At 46.7% G+C, this 16,995-nt stretch overlaps 1 protein-coding gene across 4 annotated transcripts in view; it reads left to right on the top strand.

The window, feature by feature from the left end:
- Positions 1-16,995, top strand: part of PIEZO2 (piezo type mechanosensitive ion channel component 2) — a 345,423-nt gene that overhangs the window by 247,171 nt on the left and 81,257 nt on the right. For 2 of the 4 annotated variants that reach the window (XM_081263438.1, XM_081263437.1), the window contains 5 exons: positions 4,045-4,168; positions 5,319-5,581; positions 6,669-6,817; positions 8,237-8,410; positions 11,279-11,320. In XM_081263438.1, coding sequence (XP_081119564.1) covers positions 4,045-4,168; positions 5,319-5,581; positions 6,669-6,817; positions 8,237-8,410; positions 11,279-11,320 — 752 coding nt within the window. The remainder of the gene's footprint in view (positions 1-4,044; positions 4,169-5,318; positions 5,582-6,668; positions 6,818-8,236; positions 8,411-11,278; positions 11,321-16,995) is intronic. The other 2 variants (XM_081263440.1, XM_081263439.1) reach the window with 1 other exon arrangement.

The raw sequence follows: 16,995 nt of genomic DNA, 5'->3' as shown, positions 1-16,995 counted from the left end.
TCAGAGAAAAATTAGAGTATAAGCTATTTTTAGCATATGATAGTTATTAGATATGAAAATAGGAACATACAATGTGAAACAGAAAAATACAATATAAAATATCTCAAGGGGCTAGAGGATTTTCTTGGATTGATTATTAATTTGTAAAATTGACTTATTAGCACATTGCTATTTTAGTCAAGCATTTATTATTAACAATGTGTTTACTCCAATCCTGTCCTAAAACACATTCTTAGTAGCAAAATTAAATATGACACTTGCTTTTTTTTCCTCTACTGATTTGCCTTCACCTGTGGTCAGATCATCCATAATCTCTTCCTGGCTCATTTATTTTCACTGGCTGTCTCAATAGTTTTTATTTCAGAAGGTTGGGAGACCCCATTTATAATCTTTTTTTGTTAACAAAATGGTAGGTGCTGTTGGGAGTCGCCCTGGCTGCAAAGACTAACTTCCCCATCTCCCAAGAAGAGCCGTCCAATGATGAGCCCTGCTGGCTCACCTGATCTTACCCACCAATCAGACTAGCCCTGCTGGCTCACCTGATCTTACCCACCAATCAGACTAGCCCTGCTGGCTCACCTGATCCTTACCCACCAATCAGACTAGTCCTGCTGGCTCACCTGATCCTTACCCACCAATCAAAAAGCGCCCCATGACAACTCTCAGACCACCCCCAGCTCTATAAATATGCAGAGCTGCCTCAATAAAGGGGCATTTTTCTCCGTTGGCAAGCTTTGATCGTTCTCTCAGGTGCCATACACATCTCTGGTTGATGACTGTGTCTTGAGGTAGTAAAATCAATCAGGTCTGAACTTTCCATGAGCCTTGAAGGTTGCTCTCCACAAGATGAGGAAAATCTGTGTCTCTGGAGAGGGCTGAGGTAACGCCCATGAACTTCACCTTCTTCGGGAGCAACCACGTGAAGGTCACCAGACACCCCCTATCCAATCCCAGCTGGCTGTAGACAGGGGCTGACTGGACTGGGCAGAGATAGATCCTGTGACAGTTTTTGACAAAAGGCTATTGTGTAAAAGAAAAATTTCCTAATAGGTGCAAGCCCGAAGGAGAGGCGAGACAACATCTCCTGTGTGTGGGCCAGACGTTCCCTTCACTCACCCACTCCACTTCCGTCCCCGCTGGTCCTGTGGAAGAGCCTCCTACCAGTACCTTTACCTGGGGGCTTTCCTTCCACCTCCTCCCTGGGCTCCTCCCAACCGCAGGCACAGCTCACTCCACGGGTAATCCAGTTGTCTTCTATAAGAGAAATTCAAGATCATAGAGAAATTCGAACTCGCAGCCTTCTGACTGTGTGAATTCATCACAACCTGATTCGGACTCTCAAAGACAACAGACAGCACCAACTCCCTGGCTGAGCTCCCTCCTGGCTAATTAGAATTAACAATTCTTTGAAGGGAAATGTTATTTGGTGATTAAATTTGTTAATAATTTTTTAAAAAACACTAATTCCTGGAAGCTAGGATCTGTATTTATATTTTAATGCAACTGGGGGTTTTAAAAAAAAGGGGGAAAAGAGCAAGATTTTTGTCAAAGACATTAATGACACAGGCTCATTGACCCTCCAACATAATGATGTCTTCCAAACACTTTTCTAAGCACACTTTACAGAGTGCTGGTGAGTCAGGGTTGGGTAAGGAGAGAAAGGAAGGATCAGGCCTCCATCCTAGAAGCTCTGCAGGCTCCCAGACAGATGGCATGGTCTGCAGCATCCCGGAGCCTGTCTCTTCCTGGCCCCCAGATGGCATTGACCCCACTTCTAAAGCCTGGCCTCCAGGATGCTTTCCCCAGCACAGGTGCCCCACCTAGCCTCATTGCTGCTGACCTCTCTGAACACAGGTGACAGAAGCAGATTCCTTTCTGTTTATTGCCGTAGTCAACTCCTGGCGCCCTCCAGGATTTTCATGCCAGGTTTTCAGAATCGCAGGTGATCTGGCTTTTGACTTCCTAGGGTCCTGGTCATGCTCAGCAGGACTTCCTGCTGCCTGTTCATGTGAACGCCCCACGGAGAGTGAAATGGGCAGTTACCCTAAATGAAAATCCATCCCCAGCATCCAAAAAAAAAATTGTGTGTGTTTAGGGGTTCTATTATATTCACAAAGCTATGACTTGTTCATTTGCCTTTTTAATTCTTTAATTTCTTTGGCAAATATTTATTAAAAGCTTACGATGAGGCTCCCTGCCACACCAAGGCTGCACACGGGAGGCCAGTCCACCACCACTGACATGTACTTTGTCACTCCTATCTGCTGGCCACCCTCAGGGGCACCTCTTCCCCTTGCACCAAGGACATCAGAAGATCCTGGACAGCATGGGCCTCAAGGTGGATGATGGCCTGCTCAGCAAGGTTATCAGTGAGCTGCATGGAAAAACACCATCCTAGCCTGGTACTGGCAAACCTGCCAGTGTACCCGCAGAGTGGTGTGGCTGCGGCTGTTTGTGCCGCCCCTGGCTCAGCAGCTCCTGCTGCAGCAAAGGAGAGGAGAGACCAGGAGGAGTCTGAGGAGGCTGTTGATGACATGGGATCTGGGCCCTTTGGTTAAATTCCTGTTCCCCTGCAAATAAAGCCTTCTTATGTAAAAAACAAACAAACAAACAAACAAACAAAAAAGCTTACATGAGAGCTATCACTCCCAGCCACCAGGAAGGCCATAATAAAAGACAACAGGTGTGACTGAGGTCACTGGGACGTGTGTGCTGCTGGTGGGAATGTAAGTTGGTGCAGCACCTGGAAAACGTTCAGCAGTCATTGTTCCTTAAAAAGTCAAACACAGAATCACCATGAGACCAGCAAGGCCCTCACCCGGGGGGAATGGAAGACACGGGTGCACAGAAACCCAGGCCTGAGTGGTCAGGCAGCATTCGCCATCGCAGCTATGAAACAAAGTGCCCACGTGCCTGTCAGCCCACGCATATGCATGCAGAGTGTGCACCTGTGCATGGAGCAGTGTGGAGTAAGGAGGAGGAACGCAGGGCCGTGCGTGCCACAACAGGAGTACACCTATACTGCTGAGAGAGGTGGCTACACAAGGCCTTGACTTAAAATGTCCAGGTTGAGCCAATCCATACAGCAAAAAGGAAATCCCTGGTTGACTAGAGTCACAGGAAGAAGAGGAGGTCCCTCTTTGGTGCCTCTTTTTGAGGAGATTGAACAGTTTTCAGGCTGGAGGGATGGCTCAGTGGTGAGTGCTTGTGTAGCATGAGTGAAGCACTGGGTTTGATCCCCAGTATCAAATAATAATAATAATAATAATTATATTATTGATTTAATATATATATTAAATCAATTACGACAGTGGTAACACAGTCACAACCTTGTGACTGCACCAAAACCCACTGAATTACACACTGAGCCACACCCCAGTCCTTGAGTGATACACTTTAAGTGGGTGAATTGTGTGGTATGTGAATTACATCTCAATAAAGCCATTACCAAAACAAACCCTACCAGGAACCAAGTTCCAGATTTCCTAAGAGTGAGGCACGGGTCACCTTTTCCCTCAGTGCTCAGGAAAATGCTGATAGGTAGTGTGGGCGCAGGGGTCCCCTCTTGCTTCAGCACCAGAGGGAGTGGGAGTAATAAGGGGCGTGTTTTCTGGGGTGAACTTTCTTTTCCCATCTGCAGCATTCTTAAGGATCACTGTGGGGGTCAAAGGGGTGTCACAGGAGAAGTGACCCTCCCCTCACTTGGCAGCATCCTTACAGTCGGGCAGACACTCCAGGACAAGCCCCAGGAGGGACCCAGGTGCTGGCGCTGCTGTCCTGCCAGGTGGCCGTGCCTTCGTTGGCTCTTCTCCTCCCAGGGCCACACAGTGCTGAAGATTCTGCTGGCCCTGGACACCTGCCTAAGAGTCCCCACTGCAGAGCAGCAGCAGCTCTGTCAAACCCAAGGGCACCTTGACCATCTCACCCATGGTGGTTATTTGTCGTGCTCCCACTGGGACAGTGCAGAAAACGGTGTATTTGCAGAAGTGTGTTTATGCTGCAGATTTGTGCTTAACTCTTATTGTGCTTTTTCCCTGGTCCCAGATTCTGTTCACTATCACCTTTTGGCTCCTGCTGAGGCAGCACCTCACAGAGCAGAAAGCTCTTCAGGAAAAGGAAGCTCTTCTGTCTGAAGTCAAAATTGGAAGTCAGGAAAATGAAGAGAAAGGTAAATTTGTGTGGACAGGGTGTGACCGCAACTTCTTGAGCTCAGCAAAGTTATAAAGAGCCCCAAATATGTCGGAAATTACACACTGAGCTGCACCCAGTCCTTGAGTGATACACTTTAAATGGCTGAATTGCATGGTATGTGAATTACATCTCAATAAAGCCATTACCAAAACAAACCCTGATTAATGGAAGCCAGATTTGAACTTGAATCAATAAATACAACATTATAATGTGTAACTTTCAAAGAACACACAAGAGTTCACAGAGGCCTTTTAAAAACTGTTCATTTGATCTCCCCAAAGTGATTCCCAACAGAAGAAACTAAGGGTCCCCAAAATTGCATGGTTTCTCCAGGGACTCACTCATCTTTAATGAAAATGGAACCTAGAAACTAACTGGCATTGTCTAAATTCTTTTCTGAAAATAATACACTACCAAGTAAATGCAAAGGAGGGAGTGAGGGGTGGGGGAAGAGGACAGCTTCTTTTAGTATCCCTGTGGTTTGGGGCCTGCTGTGTAGGTAACTGGGAAGGACTTGCCCTCAGAGCTCTGGACCAACCCCCGTTGTTAACATTCACAGCAGCTGGGCTGCACCTTAACCCAGGCACTGCCAGGAAACAGGCCAGCCGCCATGTTTATATAATTAGCCCTAATCACCGAGGTGTTTTCCAGCAATAAGTCTGTCTACAAGGCTCAAATCTTGCTATATGAGTTCCAATGTGTGATTAGCACAATGATCAACCAGTAGATTTTGGTAAATGGTTCATTTGAGATCAACCATTGGTCTGATTGCACTCTGAGTTACTGGTTGTTTGAATAAATTACTCAAATATAGGTATCCTTGCTAACCCAGATATGAATCCTGTATCTTACAGTATTTTAAAGCAAGATGAAGTGTTCTTAATTCCAATACATAAAATTGCTTTAGACTTAAACTGTAATTGTTCTGTAAATCTAATTTAAATCGATCATATTTGGCTTCAACTCTTAAATTTTAGGTTATTTAAATGATTAAATAACAGAACAGTCTAAATCATATAGTAACTCATAAATTGCATGCTCCTATGTCCCATGAATGTCACACGGCCAAAGTGAGGTGCTGGTCAGATAACCAGTGAAGGATAATGATGTCGTGTTCTGCCGTTCAGACGAGGACCTTCAAGACATACAGGTGGAAGGAGAGCCCAAAGAGAAGGAGGAGGAGGAGGAAGCACAGGAGGAGGAGCAGGAGGACGAGGATGAGGACCAAGACATCATGAAGGTGCTGGGCAACCTGGTGGTGGCCATGTTCATCAAGTACTGGATCTACGTGTGTGGTGGCATGTTCTTCTTCGTCAGCTTCGAGGGCAAAATCGTCATGTACAAAATCATCTACATGGTGCTGTTCCTGTTCTGTGTGGCCTTGTACCAGGTGGGTGGATGGCTTGCTTGACCTCAGTTCCCATACCCATCCCAGGAAGAGATGAGCCTCCTTGTAGAGCTCTTGCTTGCTATAACCTCACAAACAGATCACACGAGTCATGGCTGAAATCAAACACTGCATCCCGAGACTCCTGAGGTGGGGAAGCACAATTATCAACTGGCTTTCTTTTTAAAATTTTTAGATTCTTAAAATGTCAGAAAAATGTTTATAACTTTTTCAAAAATTCTTGATATAAAAAACCTGACTATTTAGAAATTTAAGAACAATGTCTAGACAATTTTAAATAATGGAGGATTTCCTAGTTTGCTTGTATCTCAGGCTTTGGTTTTAAAAAACCACACGTGTGTGGGTGTGTAGATGTGCGTACATGTGCATACTCCCTTACAGGCTTCTGTGTTTCATTAACATTTATAAAGGATCACACTGTGATGAGCTTGCCACTCCACAAACCTAGCTTTAACTGGGGTTAGAAGGGAACCCAGTGAGAGAACGGGGGTAAGGGTATAGTATTCTTTCAGGCCCATAGCAAATAAACCAAACAATAATCAAGAATGTGTCACACATGGAGATAAAAAGGTCTCGCCTGAACTAATGAACTTTTAAATACTTTGACAATACACTACAGATGTCTTTAAGACTACCCACAGCTTAGACAAGAGAGCCGGCTTCTCCCTGGGGCTGTGACATGTGTACTCTGAGCAGACCTCTGAGCAGCAGTTGTCGTTCCCTAGTGCCTCCGAGACATATGACAGGCTGCTGGGAATCACAGGCCTCTTGTCCACTCCATCTGCATAACCACCCCACAGGAAGCAGACTTCAGAGGAGGAGACAAAGCCCAGCTGGGTCCAGACACTTACCCGAAGGCCGCAGGGCCAGTAGAACTGGGATCGGAGCTTCTCCCCCAGATCCACCAACTGAAATAAGAAACAAAATGTGGAAGAACTAAAAATGAAGGAACTGTATTTTCAGACCCTTTTTTTGTCTATGATCATTTCTCCTAAAGAAACCAAATACTTTTGTGGGTTTTCCTCTAACTGCTCTTCATCTCCTTTGCTTTTCGATATCTGATTCCCAGGTGCACTATGAATGGTGGAGGAAAATTCTAAAATATTTTTGGATGTCCGTGGTTATTTACACTATGCTGGTGCTTATCTTTATATACACATATCAATTTGAAAACTTCCCAGGCCTGTGGCAAAACATGACCGGATTGAAAAAAGAAAAGTAAGTGATCTGGGTGACAGTGGGATGTGGAAGTGACGGGGAGAGGACGGTGATTTGAATGCATATTGTTCAAAAAAAAAAAAAAAAAACTTTAGGGAAGATTTTGGCAAAACGTGATGCTGTCACTGTGTCCTGAGTGGCAAGGAGGAGCTCTGAAAGGAAAGGCTCCCCTCGGGGCTAGACGGGCCTGCTCAGGGTGTGTTCACCAAGGCTCCCCCAGGGCCCCCTCTGCCAGGAAGTGCAGCAGGGAGCCAGGAGGGCCCTCTCACCCGGGCAGCATCTATTCTAGCAGAAGAACAAATGAAAACCTTGCAGTGGGTGTGAGCTCATCCCCAGCTGGTGAAGGGTGGGGGATGATGAGTGTGTGAAGGGGACAGCAGGCCCAAGGAGGGGAGCCTAAGTGGAGAGGCCCCGCCTGCCTCACTGAGTCCGTCTGACCCTGATGCTGATCAGAGCCACCTTCTCAGGAGGACTGAGCTGGGTCTGGGGGCCGAGCACTCCCAGCAGAGGCCCTGAGGGGGAAGAGGGCTGGCCTGGGGCCTTCAGAGAGGGGAAGGAAGGTCCCTGCAGAAGCCAGGAGGAATGGGAGGGGAGGAGTGCTGGTGGCTCAGGGCAGGTGGCTGCTATCTTCCTCTTATTGGAATTTTTTTTTTTTTTAAGTCTTGAAAGATCCTTGACTGACAGAAAGTGCAATGCAAATAGAAATAAGACAGTTCACAGGCAGTAGCCGTGGTCCTGGGAGAAGTGACCATGGTCCACCTGGAATCTAAGGTGGCAAAGACAGATAGCAAAAAAGGCAGATTTGGGAAGTACAGAGGAGGCTGAAGCAGACGCCATGGCTGTGATGTGAAGGAGAGAATCAAAGACTTCCGACTTGTGGATTCCATGCAGGGTCCACTGTTAGGCCACTTACTGGTCCGAGGAAGACCATGAATGGGGGTCAGGGAGGTGGAGAACGGCTTCACAAAGAAGAGGAAGACAAAGAACAGTTTTGAAAACCTCAAATGTGAAATACCTATGAGCAGACATGCTGCAGTAGAGATTGGGTAGGAGAGGACCCAGGAGAAGGCCATGCCACGGTGGACACTTGATCCTGGGCGTGCAGCTGGTGTACAAACCCAGGGACTAGGTGAGATCACCAGGGGAAGGCACAGGTAGAGAGGAGACTCAAAGCTGAGTGCTGGAGATACTTCAGTGTCCAGAGGTACCAAAGGATCCATTCAAGAGGGACTGAGGCTGAACTAAGGAAGATGGCCCCGTCCAGGTTGCGTGGACCATTGTGAAGCCTGGCGGGTTGGACTGGTGGACTGTGTGGGAGAGGGGTGAGGCCAGTGGTGAGAGAGAGAGACTAGTATGGCTGAGGAGAAGACGGTGTCCTCGCTGCTAAGAAGGTTCCTGCTCTTGCTCTGTCCCTTCCAGGCTAGAGGATCTGGGCCTGAAGCAGTTCACTGTGGCAGAACTGTTCACGCGCATCTTCATCCCCACCTCCTTCCTGCTGGTGTGCATTCTGCACCTCCACTACTTCCACGACCGCTTCCTAGAACTCACAGACCTCAAGTCCATCCCCAGGAAGGAGGACAACACCATCTACAGGTGAGCCACCAGAGAGGTGCGTCCCTCGTCCCTAGGCAGCCCTGGGACCCACCTGGGCTGCTGCTCTCCCTTCCAGTGATGGTCAGCGCTTTACATTGGTTGTCAGGGCACACTTACCAAGCTCTGTGGAAGCCACCATCCCGCCACAGGAAAATGACAAGCATCCATCTGATGGACGCTAACGGTGTTTTTCCTCAGGGGCTCCAGTGTGGCCCATGATTCAGTTCCCTAGAAAACACTTGCTGAGCTCGAAGGGAGAAAGGTGCTATTTGAGTGGGAGTACACAGAGCCGGCCGTGGCGCAGGTCTGTTATCACAGCCGTTCAGGAGGCTGAGGCAGGATGAGGATGTGGCTTGGTGGTTAAGTGCCCTTGGATTCAATTCCTGGTTCAAAAAAAAAAAAAGAGTATACCAACCCCAGGTGAAAATTCCCTTTAGCTCTTTGAGTTCAGGGGGGAAATGAGCACATCAGTAGCAAATGAAGTAGGATTTCATTCTATTCTCAGGAAATTTTAACCTTCCAACACTTTCTAACAGGAGCTGGAATGAAATGATGAAAATATGATATAATCCTTATGATCAGTAGATTTGCTTTCCTAATTTGCTTAGTTTGAACTAAGATTTACTTAGTTTCATTCTGAGGGTGTTCCAGACCACCGTGAGCATGTCAGTCGCTACCAACCAGGAAGGCCAAGAGGTCTCGCCCTCCAATGTGCTCTGCACCATCTCCCACCTCATGAGCAGGGTCAGGGGCTCAGAATCCCTGTGTGCTGTGTACTTACTTCCTTTAGTGATAATCAGACACTAGGAAAAATAAAGACGTTATTAGAAGTTTGGGGACCCCATAGGTAGTCTTGCTGACAGGAAAAATCACACTAAGTTTTAAAATTTGTAAAGAGTACTCGTGTAAAAAACTAACAGCTGTCAATAATTAGAGAAATGATAGTGGGACAATTTTTTGACATGGATGTGATAACTATGGGTGAAACCAGCATTAGATATTCAACTCCAGCTATGTACTGGCTTTATTTAATTGTAAGGCCACTTGTTTTCAAAAGTCACTTCCAATAATTAAGAAAACCTTTTTGGCAGATTTGCATGTTTGTGGAAGAGATGTCATCATCGGTCTTTGCTGGTCACATGCTTAGATTTTTTTTTACCTCTAAATGCTTTACATCCCTCTCATGAGCACTTGCTTCTCATCAAAGCCCCCCAGACTGCAGGGCTCTTCTTGCCTTACCATTGCCATGTGCCTTGGTCTTCTGTTGCCTGGTCACATGGAGACATGGGCCACCTTCTTCCAGATTTTCAGCAAGATTTCAGGAGCATGGCTTTACAGAGGACAACGTGGCTCCTCAGTGTTCTTGCTCATTCAGGTTGCAAGTGAGAACTGAGTGCTGCACGGAGCTTCCTGTCCCTGTGTGCACTGGGCTCCACTACACAGCTTTGGGGGCCACTGCCCCATGTGTCCTTGGCCTCAGCCTCCCAGCTCCTGCCCTTCTCACAGGACAAGAGGGACAGCAGACCTCAAGGACCATCACCCCATCCTACTTCCCATCCTCATGGCTTGGCCTCACCCTGAGTGTCCCCTCACCAGTGAATTGTACAAGAAAACTGGGAGAACGAGAAGAGGGTGTATAAACACAGCCCTGAAACTGCAGCTCATGGGATTTCACTCTCAGGGCCGTGGGAAAAGGGCCTTAGGGAAATTAAGGAACTCACTCCAGGTGGTGTTTGGGGGTTTCATGCAGAGTTCAATAGAAAAGCCCCCAAAAGTTAATTTTGAATATTATATATATATACATATATATATGTATATATATATAATATTTTAGCAACTCTTTTATATTGCTGTATTTTTCTCACTAATAATTTTTACCTTAAAGTATTTCTGTCCCCAAATCCTGAACAATTTTAATTAAAATTAAAGTGGTAGAGAAACAGAATTGTTTGTAGAGTCAGGATTCAAGCCTTGTTCTATACTCTCACCTCTCTGGATGCTTTACCAAAAAAAAAAAAAAAAAAAAAAACATGGCCCACAAGTTGTGAATAACCAACCCCTGGCAGTCATGAAATTGATCACAACAGTGTTGTTTCTATCAAAAATCCAACTAACCATCCCCACCTGTGTGTGTGTGTGTGTGTGTGTGTGTGTGTGTACAAAGCTGAATTTGTTTTCTTTAGCCTTACAGACTTTACAAAGTTAGCTTTCTGAAAACGGTTTTATGATGTAAACAAGAAGAAACTATTATCAACTCTAACTGAGGAGCCTCTGGAATGTCTTTTCACTTGTCTATCGACAATAATATGATGTTATAGCATAGCAATGATATGCTGATTACATAATGTGTAACTGGTAATAGTTTAGTAAGGTTCCTTAGAGACCCATTACTCTTGTGTCACTGCAACATATCCAAGATTCATGTTAGAAAATATTGTCTTGCACATAGAAACAAAGCAATGTCTTTTTCGAACCTAAATTTTAGAAGATCTTAGAGAAAATACGTTGACTGTGGTTACCTAATAGGACTCTTTTAACTCTGGGAAAGGAGCAAATTTTAATCTTTCATCTTTCCTTTGACAAGCTGTCTTGAGAAGTCTGAGGGATGGTCCTCCCAGGTGTATGAGGCGGGCGGTGGGGTGGCCAGGGCCACTGTGTCCTCAGCACTACTCCTATGTGTCTGGCAGTGCTGCTGCCACTCTTGCTGCTCATACTGTCCTTCCTGACGCCAACCCTTGCAGGCGATGGCACTGTGGCCAGGAGGCCAGGAGGCCAGGAGAGCCCCCATGCTGCTCTGCCTAATGTCTTTCTCTCTCTCTTTCTCTCTCTCTCTCCTTCTGCATCCTGTGCTTCTGCCTCTCACCACAGTCACGCCAAAGTCAATGGGCGCGTGTATCTCATCATCAATAGGTGGGTACTCCTGTGTTTTCTGTCTTTCAGACTTTCTTGCTGTGTTGAACTCTTCACCGCTTTGTAAATGAGAAGTGCTGTGGTCAGGTGGTGGAGGGGCTGCCAGGTACACTCGCGCCAGCGTGTGGCGCTCCTCCCCAAGGGTGACTCCCAGCACGTGGGGGTCGTCAGGGTCTTCAGCTGGTGCTCAGTGTCTCATCCTGGCTCAACCTAGGTTTGCTCTTGGTAGACTGCGTTCAAGGCTGAGTTTTTCTCTCTCCTGGCCACACGGTCGAGAGCGCAGCTGAAGAACGGCTCCCCCACACACCCTCCTGTCAATGCCAAACCTGCTGCCAGACCCATGCCCTTCCTGTGAGGTCACTGCTGCTCTCCTGACTGGCTCCAGTCCTCCACCGCCTGCTTGCCCTACCTCCCTGGCTAGAGGCACGAGCTCCCCTGCACGGCGCCCTGACCATTCAGCAACAATACCCCGTGCCCTTACCCATCAGCTGATGCTCCCTAGATGTTTCCTGAAAGAAATGCAAATATTCAGAACAACACACGATTTTTAAAATATCAATTTTTAAAATAAACCTCTACTTTAAAAGATCAGGACAGTCTTGACGAGGATTTCACAGTGTGTCCACATCCTGCAGCAGTGCAGAGATGGCCCTGGGACTCAGCCCCATTTGAGATGCCCCACTCCCTGGGGAGGTAAAGCAGGCAGTGCACACAAGCAAAAGAGTGCTCTGTCCTCACAGTGCCACCCAGCACAGGGAAGGCCTGTGGGTCTGGCTGACTCCAACCATTCTGCCATTGTTAATAGGTGACTTGAATTGTTCCTTCTCGTAATACCAGTTTTGTCCTTGATGGAAACATGCATTTTAAAATAAGCCCAGTTAACACACGACAACTCTCCAAACACTTGTTCATTTTCATTCACTTTTCTCCTGGGCAGACAACCAAAGAACAAGGTATTGGAGGTGACACGTCCAGAAGGCAGTGTAAAAGGAGAGGTCCCTGCAGAGCGAGGAGGGAAGGGAGCTGGTGGGTGCCAGAAGCCTCTGAGTCAACCGCAGGGTTTAGCTGACTGCAGGAGGAGGCACAGGCTCCAGTTAGACCTCTCCAGCAACTTGCCCAGCCCGCCCTTCCACACAAAGGGCCACCTCCCTGCCTCTCCATGGTGCTCATAAAGCACTTGGTGTTTGCCTTGGGCAATGGGCATTGGCTGCATGAGGGAAGACCGGGAACTGCTCTGAGGTCTCCCTGGGCAGCAGCTGGTGTGGCTTCGACCACACTAGTCACTCCAGCCTGCAGTCCACATCCCAAGGCCAGGGTGCTTACTATGGCCCTCAGAGGTGTGAAGGTTCAGAGCCACCCAGGCAGGTAGTGCCAGGCCCCAGAGGAACAGGATCTGAGAAGCCGGTTCCCATTGGGCACCAGGTGCTTCTGTGGTGTGTGCCCAGCATGCCCACCTTCCACAGCTCCTCCCCAGGAGAGGATCGTGAATGAGCTGTCTTTCCCTCAAAATTGATTTCTTTATGCTCAAGATTGTTTGTTTTACAAAGAGAAAAGTTTGCTTATTAATGTTAATTCTGAATTTAAAGAGGAGGTTTACCTACAATTCTCCATAGGTTGATTAAAATCTACAGGTCACCTTACAAGATGTGAGGTAGGAGAGGGTGTTGAGAATCTCATAGTGATGAGATTATAATAAAGCAGCTTTTTTTTAATTGTAGGGAAATTCCAATTGATTTAGTAAACAGTGTGAATTAGAATATTTTAACAGGATTAAGGTCCATTGCACTGATGTTTACAGAGGTTGAGACTATCATATCCAGTCTTGCTTAGTTGATATTTTTTTGGAGGAAACACTACCATATAGGCTTGATATGTGGTATTAAATTCATAAATCAATTGCTTTTATGTGAATACAATCTTCTAAAAGTGATTGTGAGTTCTAGAAAATACTTTATGCCAAACAATATATTCTATTTTAAATATTACAGGCATTATAAACATAATGAATTTGCAAGATGAAAGGAAAGTGACCACAACACTCGGAGCAACCAAGAGAGCTTTATTGCAGCAATGCAAAAGAGAAGAGAGAGAGAGAGAAAGAAAGAGAGAGGAGAAAGAGGAATGAAAAGAGAAGAGGAGAGATGGAGAGGGAGATAGCGAGAGAGAGAGAGAGAGAGAGAGAGAGAGAGAGAGAGAGAGCAAGAGAGAGGGGCCCCACAAGAGGGAGTTTTTATAGCCAAATTCTAATGGGGTCTCTGGGTCTGCAAGCTGCTTTGTTGGCACAAGGGGGGTTAAGAGTTCAGCCTTGAGCGCGGGGTGGGGGGGAGTTTGAGTGTTCAGCCTTGAGCCGGGGCTTGGGCGTTTGGGCTTGAAGCAAACAGGTGATAAAGAACCAGACAGAGGGTTTGAGTGGCCAGGTCATCCTGCAGCTAACTTTGTTTGGCATGCCCTGCAGACAACTTATTCAGCCTGTCCTGTACCTAACACAAGATATCTCCTTTTCTCTAATCATCTAATGAAATGGGTAATTACAATTTGCATTTCACATGTTCCAAAGTAGAATTATTGAAAAAATGAATGAGAGTTTAAATATGGAGATTTTACGATGGCAGAATTTCCATTTTTCTTAGTGGAGACTGGCTTAATATGTAGTTGTTTCCAAGTCAAGTCAATAATTAAATGTCTTCATCACTCTGTGTTACATAATTTGTTTCTTCTGTTTCAAAGAGAACATGTCTCCAGGGTATAAATGTCTTGCCCAGCATTGAAAGAGTCCCACTGTGCACCAAGCACAAGGAGTCTGCGTTGCAGAGGAGCTCAGGGTGCAGGACTGAATCTCTAGCTTCCCGGAGAGAGTCCCCAACACACACTTAAGATGAAATGATGTAGGCGCAGATAAGGAAGCACGCCCTGAGGATGGACAGGAAGGCAGGAAGGACAGACTGACAGGTCCCTTGGCTTTCCTGACACAAAAATAGAGAACCACAAATATTGAGAGCTCACAACCTGAATCATAATAAAGCAAGGAAATAAAATATCTGTAAAAATCAAGAAACTCTAAGGAGATAGAATGAACTCTGTGTGTGGAAGAAACACAAAGCATTTGATCTAAGGAGGTAGAGAAGGGAGCTTCTTGAGAATCCCGTGAGCTTTCACTGTGTCTCTTTGGAGTCCCAAAGGAAAAATCCTTCATCTGATCATCAAATAATTTGCACAAGATGATCAGTAAAAAAAAAATCGCAAGTGTTGTAAGTTCTGTGGCATGGAGTTCCAGGGAATGTGTCTTCATGAGAGTGTGCCTTTTACTATCGTTTTTGAAAAAGTCGAGATCTTCTTTTTTTATTTGCTAATGGAACAAAACGACTGATTTGTGGCACCCAGTCTTTTCAGAAGCATGAGGATGACTTTTGGCTCCAGCAAACTGCAGCTGACTGAGCCTCTGAGGTGGGTGTCTGCAGCCCAGCCCTTGGCTCCCCAGCCCTCACTGCACGCACAGCGAAGTTGTACACAGAGCAGAGTGCACAAGGCCAGGGAATGCTTGGAGACAGGTTCCCAGGGAGAAATCCTAGCTGGTTTTCTTCTGAATGGCCTTTTTGGCATACCCGAGTTCTGTGAAGGAACGTGCCGACGACAGAACTGCCGTCCACGGGTGCATCTTCCCTGTCCTGGTTGATGAGGCTCAGCCAGGCGCTCTTTGAATTCTGCCTTTTCATCAGGACAGACTTATGACATGATTGTGAAACCTAATGTATGAAATCTGCCTGTAGAAGATGGTTCCTTGCTTTAAAATCCTTCCTGTATATGTAAGCAGTGTGTTCAGCACTTATGGAAACTGCTTTAATTTTCCAGAAGTTCTATGAAGCAGACACAGTCATTTCCACTTTACGGACCTGAAGACTGAGACTTGAGAGACAGGCTAAGTAGTTTTGCAGTGTCACCTGACTCGTAAGTCATCTGATTGCTCAGATGGCTCCAAATGGTAGCTGGCACATGGGTCCCCTCTGCTCTGTTCTGCCAGCCATTGTAAATCCAGAGGCTAGGCTGCCTGGGGAGTGGGGCTCGGTGTCAGGTTGGCCCCAGGTCTCCTCTGTCCCCAGTTCTGTCCAGTCCCAGACCTTATGCAAACTACCACCAGTTTCCAGAAGCAGGTCTCGTAGATGATGGTGTCTCCAAGGGCTGCTCCCTATAGGCTCAGCCCAGTGTCGCCCTGGACTCCGTCACTCAGCCGTCCGTACTCAGTGTTGACTGCCTGTGATGTGGCAGTCTGGGCATGTTGCTAATTGAGATAGAATGAACTCTTTGTGTGGAAGAAACACAAAGCATTTGATTTAAAGAGCCATAGAAGCAGCTGTAGGACGGCCTGGTGGTTGGGGTCTCACTCCAGGGTTAGAAAGGCATCTGCTCATCAGCTTACAATGGTGGCAGGCATCTGACACACTCAGTGGGGACACATGTCCCCACTAACCACCATCAGGTTCCTTGTTATAGTAAGAGGTGTCTTCCTAATGCAGAAGAGAGCAGTACATAGGGACATGGGCACTCTCCTTGGGGCTACTGCTTCCACACCCAAGCACGTTCAAAACACAGAACTGTCAAGCTGGGGCAGCAGTGTGCACCCAGAGGTTCCAAGTGCTACACTAGTATCAAAGAAATGGAGTTGCAGTTCCAAGAGTAGTGGACTTTCAAGAAGTTGAAGGGGTCAGTTAGTGGCTTAAGAAGATCTGGGAGCGCCATGTGGGCAGAGTTCCTGCACCCAGAGTGGAGCCCTGTCCCAGGCTCCTTGGGCATAGGTGATCCACTTGCTTCTGGCATATTGTCATGAACCACTTGACCCCACTGGGAAAGGGATGCTTTTGAGTGATGACTGTCTTGAAAGGCTAAGAACAATGCCGACTCGTTACAAGTGGCTCCCCAAAATGACAGGCATGCTTTCGAATATGAAACTGTGGCTTGAAACAGCTTAAGACTTTACCCAGCTGAATCAACTCATTTTTTATAGAAAATTTACTGAATTTCAGAAAGGCTAAATAATTTTTTTTTCAGAGTGTACAATTATGTGGGTAAAACTTTTTAAATTGTCTGTTCTCTTATGATCAGGCTAAAATTCATGCATTAATTATTGCAAATGAATATCATTATGATTTCCACTAGGCTTTTCCCTAGGATGGACTGTATTGTCCACAAGGGGGTGGGCTCTTTAAGGCATCCATTTGAATATTAATACACATTATGCTTTTTAAAAAAGAGCAGGAGGTCAGGCACCATGGCACAGACCTGTAGTCCAGCTACTCAGGAAGCTGAGGCAGGAGGCACACTGGAACCCAGGAGTTCAGGGACATCCTGGGCAACAGAGAGACTCTGTGTCGAGAACACAGAACACAAGGCAGGTGTGTCTACTGTGGAATCAGCCACAGTGCCCAGGTGGCTGGAAGCTCCCTGCCTTCCTCCCCCTGCCCAGCTGCCCATGCACAGCTTATGTCTGCAACCCTCAGGCTGAGCAATGCAGACCCCGGAACTCCTGAAAGCATTTGAAGCACATGGCTTCAGACGCTGGTGGAGTGGGCTCATCCCTGCCAAGGTGCACTGAGCACACGTCCTGTAAGAGGTGGAGAAAGCTAACCTAACCTGTCACCGACGTGGTTCCTGCAAGATGGTCGGTTGAGTTGCCCAGAGAG

Source organism: Spermophilus citellus, assembly GCF_964194105.1.
Source record: "Spermophilus citellus genome assembly, chromosome: 12".
Taxonomy (NCBI): Eukaryota; Metazoa; Chordata; class Mammalia; order Rodentia; family Sciuridae; genus Spermophilus; species Spermophilus citellus.
The sequence above is the reverse complement of the archived record's forward strand: the minus strand, read 5'-3'. Positions and strand labels throughout refer to the sequence as shown.